The sequence below is a fragment of the Pelobates fuscus genome, chromosome 3 (assembly GCF_036172605.1).
Source record: "Pelobates fuscus isolate aPelFus1 chromosome 3, aPelFus1.pri, whole genome shotgun sequence".
Taxonomy (NCBI): Eukaryota; Metazoa; Chordata; class Amphibia; order Anura; family Pelobatidae; genus Pelobates; species Pelobates fuscus.
The window spans coordinates 369,315,627-369,335,450 of NC_086319.1; the positions used below are offsets into that span (position 1 = coordinate 369,315,627).

At 44.1% G+C, this 19,824-nt stretch overlaps 1 protein-coding gene across 6 annotated transcripts in view; it reads left to right on the forward strand.

The window, feature by feature from the left end:
- Positions 1-17,407, forward strand: part of MYO9A (myosin IXA) — a 126,024-nt gene extending 108,617 nt beyond the window's left edge. For 5 of the 6 annotated variants that reach the window (XM_063449381.1, XM_063449386.1, XM_063449385.1 and 2 more), the window contains 7 exons: positions 144-249; positions 363-494; positions 628-751; positions 893-946; positions 1,858-2,048; positions 3,486-3,628; positions 15,989-17,407. In XM_063449381.1, the coding sequence (XP_063305451.1) occupies positions 144-249; positions 363-494; positions 628-751; positions 893-946; positions 1,858-2,048; positions 3,486-3,628; positions 15,989-16,416 (1,178 nt within the window). In that variant the 3' untranslated portion in view covers positions 16,417-17,407. The remainder of the gene's footprint in view (positions 1-143; positions 250-362; positions 495-627; positions 752-892; positions 947-1,857; positions 2,049-3,485; positions 3,629-15,988) is intronic. The other variant, XM_063449384.1, reaches the window with a different exon arrangement.
- Positions 17,408-19,824: the final 2,417 nt, after the last annotated feature.

Sequence of the window (19,824 nt, forward strand, 5' to 3'; positions counted from 1 at the left end):
TGGGGAAATGGCAAATAAAAGGCTAGAATAGCACAAGAAAAAAACATTTTGGGGAGTTTTGCATCTATTTGGCTTAAACTATACAATTCCCAGTGAATAAGCTATATTTGGGAACTATCCATTCTCCCTCTCTCATCATATAGGTCTCGGGGAAAGGAAGGAGACTGTGCTTGGAGTGTACTCAGTCATTGATCAGCTCTCTCGGACTCACCTTAGCACTTTAGAGAGACTCATCTTCCACCTTGTCAGGTAACCACTGTGGCCACACGTGTCTTAGTACTAACCTATGATTACACCACGGGTGGAGAAATGCTCATGTTGATAGCCATAGTGACCATGCGTTTGTATTATATTGTATTTAGGATAGCTCAACAGGAGGACACCAATCGAATGTCAGCCAACGCACTGGCCATTGTATTTGCTCCATGTATTCTTCGTTGTCCAGATACCACTGACCCCTTGCAGAGTGTGCAGGACATTGGCAAGACCACTGCGTAAGGATTATATCATTGCTGATCTGTAATTAATATAAATCCATGAAATCTCTGATGTTTTTGTAGAAATCTGCCCCATAGCTATACCCGTTGTATAGAACTAATCTATACACTTTGGTTTCCCCTTGTGCAGCTGTGTGGAATTAATTATAATGGAACAAATGAATAAATACAAGGCTCGGCTGAAGGACATCAACAGCCTGGAGTTTGCAGAGAGCAGAGCGAAGAGTCGGCTGTCCCTGATCCGAAGATCCATGGTGAGTGTGAATGATAAGTGCCACTCTGGACAATGCATCCAAAAAACTAACGCACTTAGACCTGCTTCCTCTGCTCACCGTTTCAACCTACTCTCTTCCCTCTAACTTTCTGCTTTCCTTTCATCTCCTTCTCTAATCCAGAAACCCGTACTAATTGCAGTTAGATTTATGAGCATAAGTCGCAGCTCCCTGCCGGTATGTATATTAACCTCAGGCTGTCTGTGACGCTCATTCACGCTGTTGCCATTTATTTTTCTCACTGTTACACTAACTCATGCTGCCCCCATTCCAAAACTGGTAACACTTGACACTCATTTGTTCCTAGTTTTGACATGCAAACCATTTGGCAGAACCAAGACATGATTCTCCAAAGTTCCAGCATCGGACCATGTTTTCTCATGCTCACGGTTTTGCATGATCAGTCGGTTTCCTTACTTTTTTTTCACGCCTTTTCTTCCCTTTCACACACTCCTCGAATATACTTAATGTTTTCATCTCACACATATCCTGGAAATGCATGTTTCTGTAATGTTCAAACCACGTGTCTTGGCATAAATCCAGTTCTTCAGCATTCGGATCTCGTGTATCACGGTACGTGCGTGTGGATTTTTAATACAGTATATGCGTGAGTATACATGGTGCGTGACGCAATACGTTCAACCAATCTACCTGTGTTATTTCATGCAATATCTTTGCGTGTTATATTTAAGAACAATGGCCATAATGTAATTAATATATATCAATTTACAGTATATTTGTAATGTATGTGAGAAATGTGTGATTGTATCAGTCTAGGCATTGTGATTGAGTATATGTAAATGCATTTCTAGATCTGTTTTCATATGAAAGGCTTGGCAAGTGTATCACCGTAGCATAAAAGGTTTAATAATTATAGGTTAGAAGTACTGCATGTATGACGGAAGACTTGGCTCCAATTATTAAATCCATATTATAGATCTATACATGAGTGTTCACTCTAATATTTTTAATGCAGATAAATTATTTGGGTTTTTTTAAAAAGAAAGCTTGGTGTGTGTTGGATTGTTGCTGGGATGACTCTGGTTTGTTTTTGCAACATGTATATATTCATACGTTGTGCTCTGCAGGGGAAGGGACGTCTACGATCGAGTTTGAGCCCAGTTATCTCTGGACTCTCTACAATAGCCCCTGATGCAGCAACGGATCATATGTTATCGAGCATTCCTTCAGAAGAGGAGTCGGCCGAGCAGAAGGAGGCTGCAATGCAGCAAGAAGAGAGAGTGTTAGCCCAACAGATTGAGACTCTACAGAAGGAGAAGTAAGCAATATGAACGGACAGAAGATAGGGTGCTTGATGGGCAACTCCCATTGTACCTTAGATTATGATAAAACTGTAGAAGAGTGATATCGATCCTCGTTCAGTTTATTTATTGTTTAACTTCCACTATAATTGTTAGTATTATTGGGCCTCACAGTGATTTATGGGAGATGTAGTCCACTACCACTAGAGATTCAAAGTTATTTTAAAAAAAAAAAAAAAATGAAAGGGGGAAAAAAAAAAAAAAAATAGCATGTCACTATAAAAGTAATAATACAGCTATACCTGAATATAAAATTCAAAATTTTATACATTTCAAGATTGCTTTTTTGTGCTCACTAATAATCTTACACTGGAATCTCCAAATTCAGTTTGGGATGTTCTCAGGTGAAAGTTGATTATGTTTAGAAGGGGTATATACTTGCCAATGAAAGCAAACTCGCATTGTGCACGTTATACGTTAACATGTAAACACTCAAGTTTGTGATTTGAACCAAATCTTTTTAGACTCGACCGCCAGTTTGCTTTTCCAAGGTAGCACTCCATCTACTAAAGTGCGTGATTTTTCACAGCTTCAGATATAACCTTTTAATGTGCCATTTAGGTAAGATCTCCCACACTGTCTTTCGTCCTCAATTATTGGGCTAAAATAAACCAGAAGTTGCAAAACATAGTGTAATACAACATAGCAGACACACCTTTAAATATGGCTCAGAAATCAAGATTCTCTTCTTTTATTTTTATAATCTGAGAAACTAGTTAAAACCACTCCAGAACAGCAATAAAAAGGGAACCATTCAGTGAGAACGTGTAGATTTAAAAAGTAAACCACTTCATTAAAGTACAAAACCCAACTGTAAAGTAGTCCATAACATCCGTGTTATACCACTGCAGGACATCTCAACAGAAAACGCACTTATGAAAGCAGGAGAGATCCAGTAGAATTCACGAGTGGAAGTGCTAAAGGCAGTATTAGGCTAAGTGCTTGTCGTTAATACATGATTGAAATACCATTTGCACACATGCAAGCCAGGTTATAGTTACACTGGCCCATATATTACATTGAATCGATTACATTTTTAGCCATTTGCCAGTTCCTGCAGAAGTGTGAGTAGGTTTCTGTGAATTGCCTGACAACCAGAGCTCTTCTAGTGGGAGTTTCCCCCCCCCCCCTCTTTTCTTTCCATTCATTATCTGTAAAATCATTACAGACTGGATTCCGTCACGGCTGGAGTCAAAGATTTGTAAAATGATGCACCCAAGGCGGTCTTATCTTACTATGGAGAGAGAAGGCATTGCGGGTGCGCTACGCCTGTGAATCCCCTTGTAAGGGGGAGCATTTTATAATAAGATATAACCTCCTGCACTCTCTGAGAATATTAGTTGTTTGGAGCCAGCTTTTCTCATGTTGTGATTCTCTCGCTTCCCATTTTGCAGAGAGGAGCTGGCTTATGAAATGCTGGCACTGGAGCCTCGGGCGTCAGATGATGAGACCCTGGAGTCTGAAGCATCTCTTGGAACTGCGGATAGCTCGGAAAACCTGAACTACGAATCCGAGGGGGCTGTGCCCACCAGGGCAGGTAAGGACCCCACCCTAGCTAGTTTATATCTTTTTACTGTAATTATTTCAACCAGCAAACAACTCTATAATGAACAGACAGGGATAGAGGAGGGAGACATTCTCAGACTGAAGAGAAGTTGGGGGTTCTATTTTACAAGGACTGTATTTACTATCCATAATAAAGATCTGCAAAGCCAGCTTTCTAAGGACCAGTATGCACCCAAGGGTCCTGGTTCATCTGCAAGAAATACTTACTTCCTGGCTATGAAACACACGCTGATTGAAATGTGCCCTTACCTGTTAGATGTAAGACACATATTCAACCTGTCAAACATTTTAGAACGCCTCCATATTTTTTTATTAACATGTCTAGGTTACCCAAAATATTATACATAATGTACATTTCAGAGTTATAACAAATGTAAAGCAGTTAGCAATTATAGCTGATTACTTACAAAACCTGTGTCTGAAGAAAAGCAGTGTTGGAAGAGACTGTTACCATACTCTCTCAAGCATTTTTGGGCAGTATTTTTCTGAATGAAACTGCATATTGCTATCAAAGTGGAAAGAAACATAGAAAGGCAGACAGACCATTAGAACCCTTAATAGTGTTAGTCAGGGGTGGGCAACCTTTGGCATTCCAGATGTTATGGACTACATCTGTACAGGTGTCAATGAGTAGTTTCCGGCGCCATCAAAAGGCACTTGGAAACTGGAGGAAATTCTTACAGAAAGAGCAGGCTCTACCATAAAATCAGAAGAAAAGGTAACTGATTGTGTAATAGGCCGCTCACGGGACAACTGCAAGCACAACTTGAACACTGGTTGAAATGAGCCTGTGTAGTTTTCACCTGTGAAGAGAAGACTTCAAGCTGCAGGGTTCCAGGCTGAGTGGCAGCAGGAAATCCATTGCCAAGTGGCAAAATAAGAAAAAGAATGTTTGCATCGGCCCTGAAACTGAAGACATGGAGAATATCTTATGGACCATTTAAATCTTCTGTTCACCGGAGGGCTTTTGTACAGTGTCAAGTACCAAAAGGATAGTTCATCATTATGAGACAACTGTCAAACATGGAGACTCTTTTTGCTGTATCCAGAGTTGATGACTTGCATGAGTAGCACTGCATTTGGCGACACCACCATGCTGCTTCCTCTGGTATCTGCCTAGTTGTTCAGGGGTTCATCCTACAGCAAGATACTGTACACTACGCTGGAACTGCCTTGGAAGGAAAGAACACGATGGTAGACTACAAAGCATGGAATCCCCAGGCCCCATCAGGCTGGTTAGGGATGAAAGCAAAGCATCCTACTAGTGGGGGATACGTCTGCTATGTAAACCATATTTGATTTTCACTGTAGAAGAATGCAGAAAGTGTACATTAGGTGACTGCTTTGAGTCATATATTTAGACTTAAGTTTTATTAAATATATATGTATGTATTACATTTTTATTAGATTTTAACTTTAATTGTTCTAAAATACACTGACTCTAAATTGCGTAAATTTCAATATAAACTGCAAAATGGAGGTGTTTTAAAAGTTTTCATCAGATCTGTAAAAAAACAACAACATTGGAATAGAGGAATAAAAGCACATTTTTTTCATAGTTACCATAATTTGTTTGTGGACTAATAACCGTGGTGGCCTTGATTTATGGCAGGCTCCTCACCCAAATGCTGCAAGAGAAGGATCAGGAAACACATCACTGACATTACATTAACTAGGACTGTCTACACTCAATCAGTTACTACATCCACAGTGCTTCTTCCGCCATAGAACAAGGGCTATTAATAAAGAGAATAACATTACAGTAAGTATGGAACAGTCTCCTGTGTTTCCAAACCTAACACACAGCAAAAGATGTCATGGGAGGGACATAGAACACAATCTACTAAAAAGCCACAGGAATCACAACTGATTTGCAGAAATGGATGGAAAAGGTTGCTAAAAGCCATGAGAAAAGGACAGTAGAATCAAGTTGTAAGCAGAGAACCATTCGGAGAGTCAACAGGACACATTCATGTTGTCTGCCCAGACAGGGAGAATATTGTGGTAACTGTTGGATGGGAATGTTTTGGTATTTAGTCTGAGACATCCTAAAAGCTAGACTTACTGTAGTGTGACAAAGAAAGAGTCTGCAAACTCTAACACAGAATTTTGGTATTTGTAGTTCAGCAACATTAAGAAGCATTCTCTAACTGCTAGCCCACAACATGACACATACAAATCTGTATTCCTAACATTAGAGCTCCCCCTGACTCCCTCGCTCCACCCCCCAGGTAGAAAGGGTTAAAAAAAGTAAACCTTTATTTACATCCGTGATCCCAGCCCCGATGCTCTGCCTCCTCCAACGGGGGCTAATGCACATGCTGCAAACACATAATTTCTCTGATGCTAGATGTCATCATGCAAAAGTCGCATAACAAGCAGGAAGTGCCTCTAGTGGCTGTCTGGTAGACTTAGTGGTGCAATGTAAACATTCTCTAAAACTGAAATGCTTACATTGCAGGACTAAGGGCAATAGGGACACTGTATCCAGACCACTTCAATTATCATATTTACCAAACAGAAGTCAACATCCAAGATACTACATAGTATGTAACTTACCGTAAATACTAGAGTATAAGCCGAGTTTTTCAGCACATTTTTTTGTGCTAAAAACCCCCAACTCGGCTTATACTCGAGTCAGTGTCTGTATTATGGCAATTTGCATTGCCATAATACAGACAGGGGGCTGTGGGGGCTGCAGAGCGGTTACTTACCTCTCCTGCAGCTCCTGTCATGCAACCAAATAGCCTTCTCCTCCGCGCCGGTCCGTTCAGCACCTCTGTCAGCTCCCAGTGTAAGTCTCGCGAGAGCCGCGGGGTTATAGTGCGGCTCTCGCGAGACTTACAGTGTGAGCTGACAGAGGAGCTGCACGGACCGGCGCAGAGGAGAAGGGAGCTGACAGGAGCTGCAGGAGAGGTAAGTAAACTCTCCTCCCCCCACTGAACTGCCAATGCCACTGGACCACCAGGGAGTGAGAGCCCCCCTCCCTGCCATGTATCAAGCAGGGAGGGGGGACGGAAATAAATTAAATAAAATAAAAAATAATGTTTTTTTTTTATTTTATTTAATTATTATTATTAAAATAATTTAAAAAAATAATAAAATTGCCCACCCCCCACCAAGGCTCAGCTACACACACACACACACACACACATCACTCTTACACACACACATCACTCATACATACACACTGCATTCATTATATACACACACTGTAAATAAATATTCAATTAATATAATTTTTTTAGGATCTAATTTTATTTAGAAATTTACCAGTAGCTACTGCATTTCCCACCCTAGTCTTATACTCGAGTCAATACTTTTTCCCAGTTTTTTTGGGTAAAATTAGGGGCCTCGGCTTATATTCGGGTCGGCTTTTTATTATTATTATTATTATTATTTTATTTATATAGCGCCAACAAATTCCGTAGCGCTGTACAATGGGTGGACTAACAGACACATAATTGAGATCAGACCACTGGACGTACAGGAACAGAGGGGGTTGAGGGCCCTGCTCAATGAGCTTACATGCTAGAGGGAGTGGGGTATAGTGACACAAACGGGTTAAAGTAGGGGAATTAAATAGTTTGTTAGAGAAGGGTTTATTGAGTGCTTGGTAGGTCATTTTTGACAGTTGCAGGGAAGGAGTCAAGGGGTGGGGGATGAGAAGCCTGCTGACAGTTTAATTGATACGCTTTAACGAAGAAGTGAGTTTTCAAAGATTTTTTGAAGGAGTGGAGGCTGGGTGAAAGTCTGATTGAGGAGGGAAGTGAGTTCCACAGAATAGGTGCAGCCCTAGAGAAGTCTTGAAGGCGAGTGTCAGAAGTGGGGATCAGGGCAGAGGATAGGCGTAGGTCTTGGGATGAGCGCAGGGGTCTTGACGGGACATACTTGTGTATGAGGGAGGATAGGTATGTTGGAGCAGCATTATGTAGGGATTTGTAAGCAAGTGCCAGAATTTTGAATTGGGCCCTATATCTAACTGGAAGCCAATGCAGGGACTGACAGAGCGTGGAGGCGTGGGAGGTGCGACCGGACAGGAAAATAAGCCTCGCAGCCACGTTCATTACAGATTGCAGCGGTGCAAGCTGGGAACATGTAAGACCGGTCAGAAGGGGATTGCAGTAGTCGAGGTGAGAGATTACAACAGCTTGAACCAATATCTTAGCCGCGTCCGGCGTTAGATATGGGCGGATGCGCGCTATGTTCTTGAGGTGGAAGCGACAGGATTTGACTATCGATTGGACATGGGGAGTAAAAGAGAGGTCAGAATTGTAAAGAACCCCTAGGCAGCGAGCCTGCAAGGTAGAGGTGATAGTAGCACCGTTGACTTGGATGGAGACAACAGGAGTAGCAGCACTTGAGGGAGGAAAAACTAGAAGTTCTGTTTTGGACAGGTTGAGTTAAAGGAAGTGAGCAGCCATCCAGTTGGAAATAGCAGAGAGGCAGTCAGAAACACGAGTCAAGGTGGGCGGAGAGAGATCAGGGGAGGACAGGTAGATTTGCGTGTCATCTGCATATAAATGATATTGGAAACCAAAGGAGCTGATGAGTTTACCAAGGGAGGCAGTATAGATAGAGAACAGTAGGGGGCCGAGGACAGATCCTTGGGGGACGCCGACAGAGAGGGGTTGGTGAGAAGAGGCAGAACCAGAGAAAGAAACACTGAAAGAGCGCTGGGAGAGGTAGGAGGAGCACCAGGAGAGAGCAGTATCCCGTAGACCAAAGTTACGAAGAATGTGAAGAAGCTGTTGATGATCAACAGTGTCAAATGCGGCAGAAAGATCAAGGAGGATTAGGATAGAGTATTGGCCGTGAGATTTAGCGGCAATTAAGTCGTTGGATACTTTGGTCACAGCAGTTTCGACAGAGTGACCAGCGCGGAATCCAGACTGAAGGGGGTCAAGCAGAGAGTTGGATTCGAGAAAGTCTGTCAACTCTCTCGAGGATCTTGGAGGCAAATGGGAGTAGCGAGATAGGGCGGTAGTTGGATGGGGAGTTGGGATCAAGGTTGGGCTTTTTCAGAATCGGGGTTACGGTTGCATGTTTGAAGGGTGAGGGAAATGTGCCAGAGGAAAGGGAGAGATTGAAAATGCTAGCGAGAGGAAGAGCAAGAGAGGGAGACAAAGTGCGGATGAGATGCGAGGGAATAGGATCGAGAGAGCAGGTGGTGGGGCGGGAGGACAGGAGCAGTGCAGAAACCTCTTGTGCTGTAGCAGGTGCAAATGTGCATAGGATGGCAGGGGGAGTGGGGTTGGGTGATATAATGATAGGGGAAGGAGAGAGATTAGAGATCTCTTTCCTGATTGTAGAGATCTTCTTAGTGAAATGAGATGCAAAGTTTGTGGCGGACAAGGTGGTGGAAGGAGGGGTAGTCACAGGGCGAAGAAGAGCATCAAAAGTGTGAAACAGGTGTTTGGGTTGATGGGACAGTGTGCTTATGAGGGTTTTGAAGTAGTTTACTTTTGCAGAGGAAAGAGCCATGCTGTAGGAGCGCAGCATAAATTTATAGTGGACAAAGTCAGATGCAGAGTGAGACTTTCTCCAGCAGCGTTCAGCAGTTCTGGAACATTTTTGGAGGTAACGGGTCAGCTTAGTGTGCCAGGGTTGTAGTTGGGGGCGCTTGCTGTGTTTAACTGTAGGAGGTGCCATGATGTCAAGTTGAGAGGAGAGAGTGGAGTTGTAGAGTGAGGTTGCAGAGTTAGGGCAGTTGAGATTTGAGATGGGTAAAAGGAGTGTTTGGAGTGTGGTGGAGAAGTGCTGGAGATCGAGGGAGTTGAGGTTTCTGCATACCTCATGGTGTTGAAATTTTGGTATGAGGTATGCAGATGTTAAATGTTAGCAGATGGTGGTCAGACAAAGGAAATGGATCAGTGGAGAGATCAGAGGTGGTACAGAGATTGGTGAAGATGAGGTCAAGAGTGTTTCCTGCAGTGTGAGTTGCGGAGGAGGAAATCTGTGTGAGTCCAAAGGAGGAGGTTACAGAGAGCAGACGGGAGGCATCAGGGCAGTTGAGCTTGTTGATAGGGATATTGAAGTCCCCAAGTATGAGAGAGGGAGTGCTAGAGGAAAGAAAATGGGGTAACCAGGAGGAAAAGTGTTCAATAAATAGTTTAGGGTGACCGGGGGGGCGATAGATGATGGCAATTCTTAAAGGAGTGGGCTTAAAAAGGCGTACAGTGTGAACTTCAAAGGAAGTAAAGGATAGGGCAGGGGCAGGGAGGTTAGGTTGAAAGGTGCATTGAGGGGAGAGAAGGATGCCTACACCACCTCCTTTACAGTCGAGTCTAGGAGTATGGGAGAACTGTAGACCACCGAAACATAAAGAAGCAGGAGTAGCGGTATCGGATGGGGACAGCCAAGTCTCAGTGAGTGCCAATATTGTGAGCGAGTTAGAGATGATGAGGTCATGTATAGCTGTAGATTTGATGTTAGTACAAATGGAGCGAGCGTTCCAGAGTGCACACTGAATTTTGGTAGAGTTGGATAAACTGCAGGGTATTTGGAGGAGGTTTGCATGGTTTCTATTTATTTTGGTGTGGCTTATACTCGAGTATATACGGTATCTGGTTAGTCCTTCTAAATCCCAAGTGAGAGTGATTATCCAAGGGACCAATTTATGTAAAACTCCCTTTTTCATTCATGGGAGGGGTTTATATTTTTATTGTTAGAGGGAGGAACATCCCCCCCCCCACCCCTCAGTAGGAGTATAGCGAACAATGGGATTTCTTGATATGACACAGGTATGTTGTGTGAGGAGTTTACAGATTGTATTTACCTTTACTACACAATACCTTTTCGCATTGCTATTTTACTCGTTTACACACTCTTGACTCTCATCGATATCTAATATGTTTATTTTAATACACTCAAGTAACAAAAAGGTCCCTTCAAAAAGAGAGAGAGAGGGGGGGGGGGGAGAGGGGAGATGAAGGGGACATGTCATTAGTGAAGGACTTAGAATATCAGTTACCCGAAGAAAACATGTGAAGTCTCTTACCTGGGTAAAATAGAAGGAAAAGGAAACAAGGTGAAGATAAGGCAGCTCTTCTCATGCAGAGACAACACAGAAGAACAGAGATCTGAAGTGAGAAAATCCTAGGACAAATGATCAAACTGAAACTTCCAGATGTGATATATGGACTTTACTGAAGAGCAGTAAATCTTATCTAGATCCTAAGACACTTTAGAAGATGGCACATTTTATTAGGGTCTGCCATATTTCGTACGCACATATCCTGAGCATGTGCAGGAAATATATACTCGCTACGTCATAGTCAGTGGAATAGCTCTCTCCAGGGAGGAGGGAGAGAGTTGTCCCTATTGTGCAATATGGACAGAATTGACTGTAGTATTTCAGGGTGCATGATTGACAGCTCTTATGCATAGAAATGAAAGTGGGCTTAGCGTGCTCTAAACACCATTACTGCAAAGTGCTTATACAGAACCTTTAATAATAAAGAGGGCACTGTGTGTTTAGGGACTGCAGGAGAGCATATAAGCGGATTGAACAAGTGTTATACAATGCATCTTTGCCATTCTAATGCAAAGCACCATGGGAGTTGTAGTTTTACAACATCTGGGTATCTACCTTTTGGGTACCCCTGGTGTACACCATGAACCTGTTAGAAGATGGTACCTGATTCACATGTGCTTTACATCTGTAAAATATGTAATTTCCTTTCTCAGAACCTCCTAGCAGATAATTGTGCTCTAGTGGATAAATCTCATTGTTCTCCTTTCTATGTTAATATAGTAATGGAAAAGTGGACATTTTAAATAGTCCCAAGCCCAAGGAGGGAACTTAATTGGAGGCAGGTGGGCGCTAAAAAACAAGGCGGTAGGCATGTCTTTGCCCACAGCATGGTTTGTGGGTATTAATAACATAGTGGGATGGACATTTCTCCCCACCACCCAATGGCTAAAGGTCCGTAGTTATCACTCTCATGTAATATTGAGGGGAGCCAGGGGACAATAAATATAATTCTTGAAAAGAAACTTCTTTCTTCTCAAGTCTTTTTTTCATCATTCACAAAAAAGAGTAAATAGAAAAAATAATAAACAATAATTTGATGATGCTTAAAAAGACCTAACCTGCAAAATAAAAGTACAAGGGTCACAGACTGAACTTCAAGTTGGGAAATGCCTTCCCACTTAGTATTGCTTAGTTTGGGGTGATCGATAATGGCATATCCAACCAAATAGCCACAACCCACTGGCTGCTCACTATACCCCTCGTAGACACCTTGTCATGCAACCAAATAGCCACAACCCACTAGCTGCTCACTATACCCCTCGTAGACATCATGTCATGCAACCAAATAGCCACAACCCACTAGCTGCTCACTATACCGCTCGTAGACACCATGTCCTGCAACCAAATAGCAACAACCCACAGACTGCTCACTATACCGCTCGTAGACACCATGTCCTGCAACCAAATAGCAACAACCCACAGACTGCTCACTATACCCCTCGTAGACACCATGTCATGCAACCAAATAGCCACAACCCACTGGCTGCTCACTATACCCCTCGTAGACACCATGTCCTGCAACCAAATAGCCACAACCCACTAGCTGCTCACTATACCCCTCGTAGACACCATGTCATGCAACCAAATAGCCACAACCCACTGGCTGCTCACTATACCCCTCGTAAACACCATGTCATGCAACCAAATAGCCACAACCCACTGGCTGCTCACTATACCCCTCATAAACACCATGTCATGCAACCAAATAGCCACAACCCACTGGCTGCTCACTATACCCCTCGTAAACACCATGTCATGCAACCAAATAGCCACAACCCACTGGCTGCTCACTATACCCCTCGTAGACACCTTGTCATGCAACCAAATAGCCACAACCCACTGGCTGCTCACTATACCCCTCGTAGACACCATGTCCTGCAACCAAATAGCCACAACCCACTAGCTGCTCACTATACCCCTCGTAGACACCATGTCATGCAACCAAATAGCCACAACCCACTGGCTGCTCACTATATCCCTCGTAAACACCATGTCATGCAACCAAATAGCCACAACCCACTGGCTGCTCACTATACCCCTCGTAAACACCATGTCATGCAACCAAATAGCCACAACCCACTGGCTGCTCACTATACCCCTCGTAAACACCATGTCATGCAACCAAATAGCCACAACCCACTGGCTGCTCACTATACCCCTCGTAGACACCTTGTCATGCAACCAAATAGCCACAACCCACTGGCTGCTCACTATACCCCTCGTAGACACCTTGTCATGCAACCAAATAGCCACAACCCACTAGCTGCTCACTATACCCCTCGTAGACACCATGTCATGCAACCAAATAGCCACAACCCACTGGCTGCTCACTATACCGCTCGTAGACACAATGTCATGCAACCAAATAGTCACAACCCACTAGCTGCTCACTATACCCCTCGTAGACACCTTGTCATGCAACCAAATAGCCACAACCCACTAGCTGCTCACTATACCCCTCGTAGACACCATGTCCTGCAACCAAATAGCCACAACCCACTAGCTGCTCACTATACCCCTCGTAGACACCATGTCATGCAACCAAATAGCCACAACCCACTGGCTGCTCACTATATCCCTCGTAAACACCATGTCATGCAACCAAATAGCCACAACCCACTGGCTGCTCACTATACCCCTCGTAAACACCATGTCATGCAACCAAATAGCCACAACCCACTGGCTGCTCACTATACCCCTCGTAAACACCATGTCATGCAACCAAATAGCCACAACCCACTGGCTGCTCACTATACCCCTCGTAGACACCTTGTCATGCAACCAAATAGCCACAACCCACTGGCTGCTCACTATACCCCTCGTAGACACCTTGTCATGCAACCAAATAGCCACAACCCACTAGCTGCTCACTATACCCCTCGTAGACACCATGTCATGCAACCAAATAGCCACAACCCACTGGCTGCTCACTATACCGCTCGTAGACACAATGTCATGCAACCAAATAGTCACAACCCACTAGCTGCTCACTATACCCCTCGTAGACACCTTGTCATGCAACCAAATAGCCACAACCCACTAGCTGCTCACTATACCCCTCGTAAACACCATGTCATGCAACCAAATAGCCACAACCCACTGGCTGCTCACTATACCGCTCGTAGACACCTTGTCATGCAACCAAATAGCCACAACCCACTAGCTGCTCACTATACCCCTCGTAAACACCATGTCATGCAACCAAATAGCCACAACCCACTGGCTGCTCACTATACCCCTCATAAACACCATGTCATGCAACCAAATAGCCACAACCCACTGGCTGCTCACTATACCCCTCGTAGACACCTTGTCATGCAACCAAATAGCCACAACCCACTGGCTGCTCACTATACCCCTCGTAGACACCATGTCCTGCAACCAAATAGCCACAACCCACTAGCTGCTCACTATACCCCTCGTAGACACCATGTCATGCAACCAAATAGCCACAACCCACTGGCTGCTCACTATATCCCTCGTAAACACCATGTCATGCAACCAAATAGCCACAACCCACTGGCTGCTCACTATACCCCTCGTAAACACCATGTCATGCAACCAAATAGCCACAACCCACTGGCTGCTCACTATACCCCTCGTAAACACCATGTCATGCAACCAAATAGCCACAACCCACTGGCTGCTCACTATACCCCTCGTAGACACCTTGTCATGCAACCAAATAGCCACAACCCACTGGCTGCTCACTATACCCCTCGTAGACACCTTGTCATGCAACCAAATAGCCACAACCCACTAGCTGCTCACTATACCCCTCGTAGACACCATGTCATGCAACCAAATAGCCACAACCCACTGGCTGCTCACTATACCGCTCGTAGACACAATGTCATGCAACCAAATAGTCACAACCCACTAGCTGCTCACTATACCCCTCGTAGACACCTTGTCATGCAACCAAATAGCCACAACCCACTAGCTGCTCACTATACCCCTCGTAGACACCATGTCCTGCAACCAAATAGCCACAACCCACTAGCTGCTCACTATACCCCTCGTAGACACCATGTCATGCAACCAAATAGCCACAACCCACTGGCTGCTCACTATATCCCTCGTAAACACCATGTCATGCAACCAAATAGCCACAACCCACTGGCTGCTCACTATACCCCTCGTAAACACCATGTCATGCAACCAAATAGCCACAACCCACTGGCTGCTCACTATACCCCTCGTAAACACCATGTCATGCAACCAAATAGCCACAACCCACTGGCTGCTCACTATACCCCTCGTAGACACCTTGTCATGCAACCAAATAGCCACAACCCACTGGCTGCTCACTATACCCCTCGTAGACACCTTGTCATGCAACCAAATAGCCACAACCCACTAGCTGCTCACTATACCCCTCGTAGACACCATGTCATGCAACCAAATAGCCACAACCCACTGGCTGCTCACTATACCGCTCGTAGACACAATGTCATGCAACCAAATAGTCACAACCCACTAGCTGCTCACTATACCCCTCGTAGACACCTTGTCATGCAACCAAATAGCCACAACCCACTAGCTGCTCACTATACCCCTCGTAAACACCATGTCATGCAACCAAATAGCCACAACCCACTGGCTGCTCACTATACCGCTCGTAGACACCTTGTCATGCAACCAAATAGCCACAACCCACTAGCTGCTCACTATACCCCTCGTAAACACCATGTCATGCAACCAAATAGCCACAACCCACTGGCTGCTCACTATACCGCTCGTAGACACCTTGTCATGCAACTAAATAGCCACAACCCACTAGCTGCTCACTATACCCCTCGTAAACACCATGTCATGCAACCAAATAGCCACAACCCACTGGCTGCTCACTATACCCCTCGTAGACACCTTGTCATGCAACCAAATAGCCACAATCCACTGGCTGCTCACTATACCCCTCGTAGACACCATACATACATTTATGGCTAGTTGCCTCTGTACTAAATTAAATGAGTTTCAGGAGATTGTTACTCCATTAGATATAACTACCAATCCTTCCCTTACAAGACCTTTCCACATAGCCAAATAGTTGAATCTTTACACTATTTAAAATCTATTCCATCCTGCTGCTGTAGAGGACAGGTAAATATGAGGTGGCCAGTCCTATTTATATCCCATTAGCCAATGCAGCCATGGTTTGATGCTTTTCTACCGGCTAGTAATACTTGGTGATGTCTTTTTAGACCTAATTTTATCCCTGTTTGTATTTGTTGCTCATGATTTCTTATTTATTCATGACTCTTGCTTATCACTTTTTTTTTTTTTTATTGACAGAGAGAAGTTTAGTTTTCAGCTCTGCTCGAACAACACGCTCTGAGCCTACGCGAACAAGGAAACAGGTTAAGAGGGATGCAGACAGCACTGACGGTGGAGATCGCAATCTTTCTTCCCCTATTGCTTCATCTTGCCTTCCCCACCTGGGCAGGAAAAGGTTTCACCTGCACCCCAAATCTCCTTTCTACAGAGCGTTGGGGGAGAGCCGGGAGCCATCAAACTCTGACTATCAGGATCCCGGGGCCCCAGTTCATTTCACAAGCCGAGGGACCTTCAACCCTGAGAAGGGGCGTCAAAAACTCAAGAACGTTAAACAGTCTCCTCAGAGACATAGGGAGCCACTAGATAGTGGAGAACAAAGGATTCTGGGTCAAGATGGCAGCTCACAGTCTCTTGTGTTATTTGGGAGCAATGAGTTCATGGTGTGAAGGATGCATTCGCTGTTCTTTCGTTACCTTCCTGAAAACGTCTCTCTGCCAAATTCCATAACTCCCTTTTTTTTGCCAAGACCTGTGCCCTTTTCCCATAGCTTTATCCTGATGCCTTCTTGGCATCCAGGTGTTACAGACTGCTAGGCTTGCTTTGTCAGCTCATACCAAGCACCAGAGGGGCCATATTTAACAAAAGCCTTATTAAGCTGACTCCACTGCTTGTGGGATATCCGTCGCAGGACTCCGTAACCAATCCTCTCCCAATTAAATATTGATCTCACAAGAATGGGTTTTTATTATAAATATTATTATATTAATATTATTAATTTTATTTGTGGTTTCTAAGCCCAATATAAATAAACTGTTCCCTTTAATTTAAAGCAACATCTGCACTGTGGTCACAAAGCTTTGGAAGGATGGACACCCGAAACGCATGGCTCGTCTTATCAGCATCCCACTCTTTGTCTACTGGATATGGATTCCAAACACATTTTGTCCAAAAAAAACCCACACATGGATCCCAAGCAAACTTCTGACTTTTCGAGTGAGCACATTCCAGAGATCTTCTGTAGGATACATGATGTAAAGAATTGAGAGCTCAGACGTGTCCAACAACAGCCCTTTGAGGTTCTGATATTTTAGCACTCCGGGTCTACTTATATATAGAATAAGATGTATGTACATGGAGCTCTTTGGGGCAGAGCTAGGGATAGTGGGCTGCTGCCTCGTCTCAATCAGCCCTTTTGGCTACAGATTTACCCCCACATAAGCCTTCTGAGACTTCTAAAGGGCCGATCCTTCCAGGCTGAATGTAAATGTTGTGTATCTGGGAAAAGCCACTGGGTGCGGGTGACAACCCAGGCTGGTGGGAATGTGCCGTTGTATGTATTCAGTACAATATGTGTAATATTTTTGGCTGTAAAACCCATCAGACTACAAACAACCCCCCAGAGCTTATTAAAGAACAAAAGCTGCAGAATGTCACAAACTGGGAAAGTGTATTTATTCATATATATTCACAAAAATGCATTAAAATGTTGTTCTAGTGTCGAAAAAAAAAACAACAACTTTGGGTTGCAGCGAAAACACTTATTATGTGTGTATACACACTCTAGATATGCTCAGCACTCTACTTGCATGTATCAAAAAAAGCTCAATGTGCCTGGGTGCTACCCGCGTTGATAATATAAAAAATGTTAATAAAGGGTGCACTCACAGGACTTGTGGTTTAATGTGGTAGAAAAGAAATTACTACATCTGTATAATAATCAACGTTTCGACCCTCAGCGGGTCTTTCTCAAGATACAATCTAGTGATGATAAATGGCCGGTCACTGCACTTAATTGGTAAGTGTACATTTACATTTCTAATTTATTATTACTGAATTGTACACTCTGATCTTATTATGATACAGATGTAATTGTATTTTATTACATTAAACCACAAGTCCTGTGAGTGCACCCTTTATTCCAGATTGTTTCACACACACAGTCAAGCAGCAACCAAACTCACAAATGCTTCTACTACTTAAAAATCATATGATTTGTGAAAGAAAAATGCATGTATGTATGTTACTGAAAAAATGAATAGGAGTGTGGAAAGGGGTGATGAAAAATGCTTTATGTGCAGTTCCCTGCATTAGGTGTTTCAGCAAAGGAATTTATGTTTAGCTGAACTTTATCTTTAAGGTCACGACTTGCTAAATTAAGGGCAAGAATGGCAAATAGTGTACTGAAGTTATTTGGTTATTTGCAGCTTTCCAGGTGGTTTGGAATGTGATGATTATTGATGGCAAAATGGAAAAGAAGTGGTAGTCCCACATTAGTTTGCTGTTTCCCAGCTCTGGTACCTAACCAACATCCTGCAAGTTTTATTGAAATGGCCAGTGCGCGGGTCATTGCTGGTTTTATCTAAACATATATAAATAAAGCTTTACAAGCTATATCAGGGAAAGAGAAGAATAATTGAATATGTTAGAGGAATTCAAAGCTGGAGTTGACTCATTCATTTTTAATGGACTAAAAAAAAAAGTGAAGACAATAAAGTTAGTAATAAAAAAAAGACAGGTTCCTATATCTGCTGCAAATTCCCAAGCGGGTCAAAATCTGCAGTGATCTCTCACCAAACCAGGAAGTGACTCATCTCATATAATTATAGCACTGCAAAGCATATCCTAAAAGCCATGCTAAAGTTTGACATCAGGGCACTCATGGCACCATAACCACTGCAGGGAGACCCTTAAAGGAAGCCATGTGCAGAGCTCTGCTGAAGTGCTCTCCCCGTTGAGGAAAATGCTCTGGTAGCTCAACACAAGCACATTTGTGTGTAGAGTTTGTGTTTAACTTGTCTCTGTTGTCCCAATAAGATTGCAGAGGACAAAATCAGGACAGGGAAGAGACAGGGTGTTGTGAGTATCAGGAGAGGCTGCTTGTGAGCTTTTTTTTTTTTTGTAGGGTTCAGCTAATAAAGGGATTCTATAGTGCCAAAACAAAGCCATTTTCCTGGCACTATAGGTTCCTACAGTGCCCCCCCCCTATTGCGGCGCTGAAGTTAAAACCCCTTCAGTCACTTACCTGAATCCAGCGCCAATATCCCTCGGCGATGGGTCAGGCTCAGCCCATGATAATGCACATGTGTGGAAGTGCCGTGCTCACATTAGGATTCCCTATAGGAAATCATTGTTTCAATGCTTTCCTATGGGGATTTGATTGACGCTGGGTGTCCTCATGCACAACGTGAGGACGTCCAGCATCATTTAGGCGACACATGGTTACCTAACCACCGAAAGTCCATCTAGTGGCTTTCAGTTAACACGGAGAGGTAATAATTACCATTGATGGATTAAGGCAGTGTTCCCCAACCCCCGGGCCGCGGACCGGTACCGGTCCGCCCAGGGGTGTGGGGTGTGCGAGCCTGCCGGCTAATGCAGGGCTGGCATTGCCCAAGTGCCAGCCCTGCAATGTGCCTGCGGACCGGAGGGGAGATCAGAGATCTCCCTCCCCGGTCTGCAGGCACATTGCTGGCAGCCGGCAGGGGAGTGAGAGAGGACCCGGAAGCTCTTACCTGCAGCTCCTCCGGGTCCTCCTCTCGCGAGATCTGGAGCGTTGCCGCGGTAACCACGGCAACGCTCCAAATCTCGCGAGAGTGAACTCTAGCCCTGTAACTGGGCTAGAGTTCACCGGACCACCAGGGATTCCCCACCGGACCACCAGGGACTAAGAAATGTCCCCCCTCCTCCCAGTAAAGGTAAGAAGGGAGGGGGGACATGAATATATTAATTTTTATTAAATAAATTTTAAAAAAGCCTCCTTACGCCCCATACACACACTGCCCACACACACACACTGCCCCACAAACACTGCCCCATACACACTACAAACACTGCCCCATGCACACACTACACAC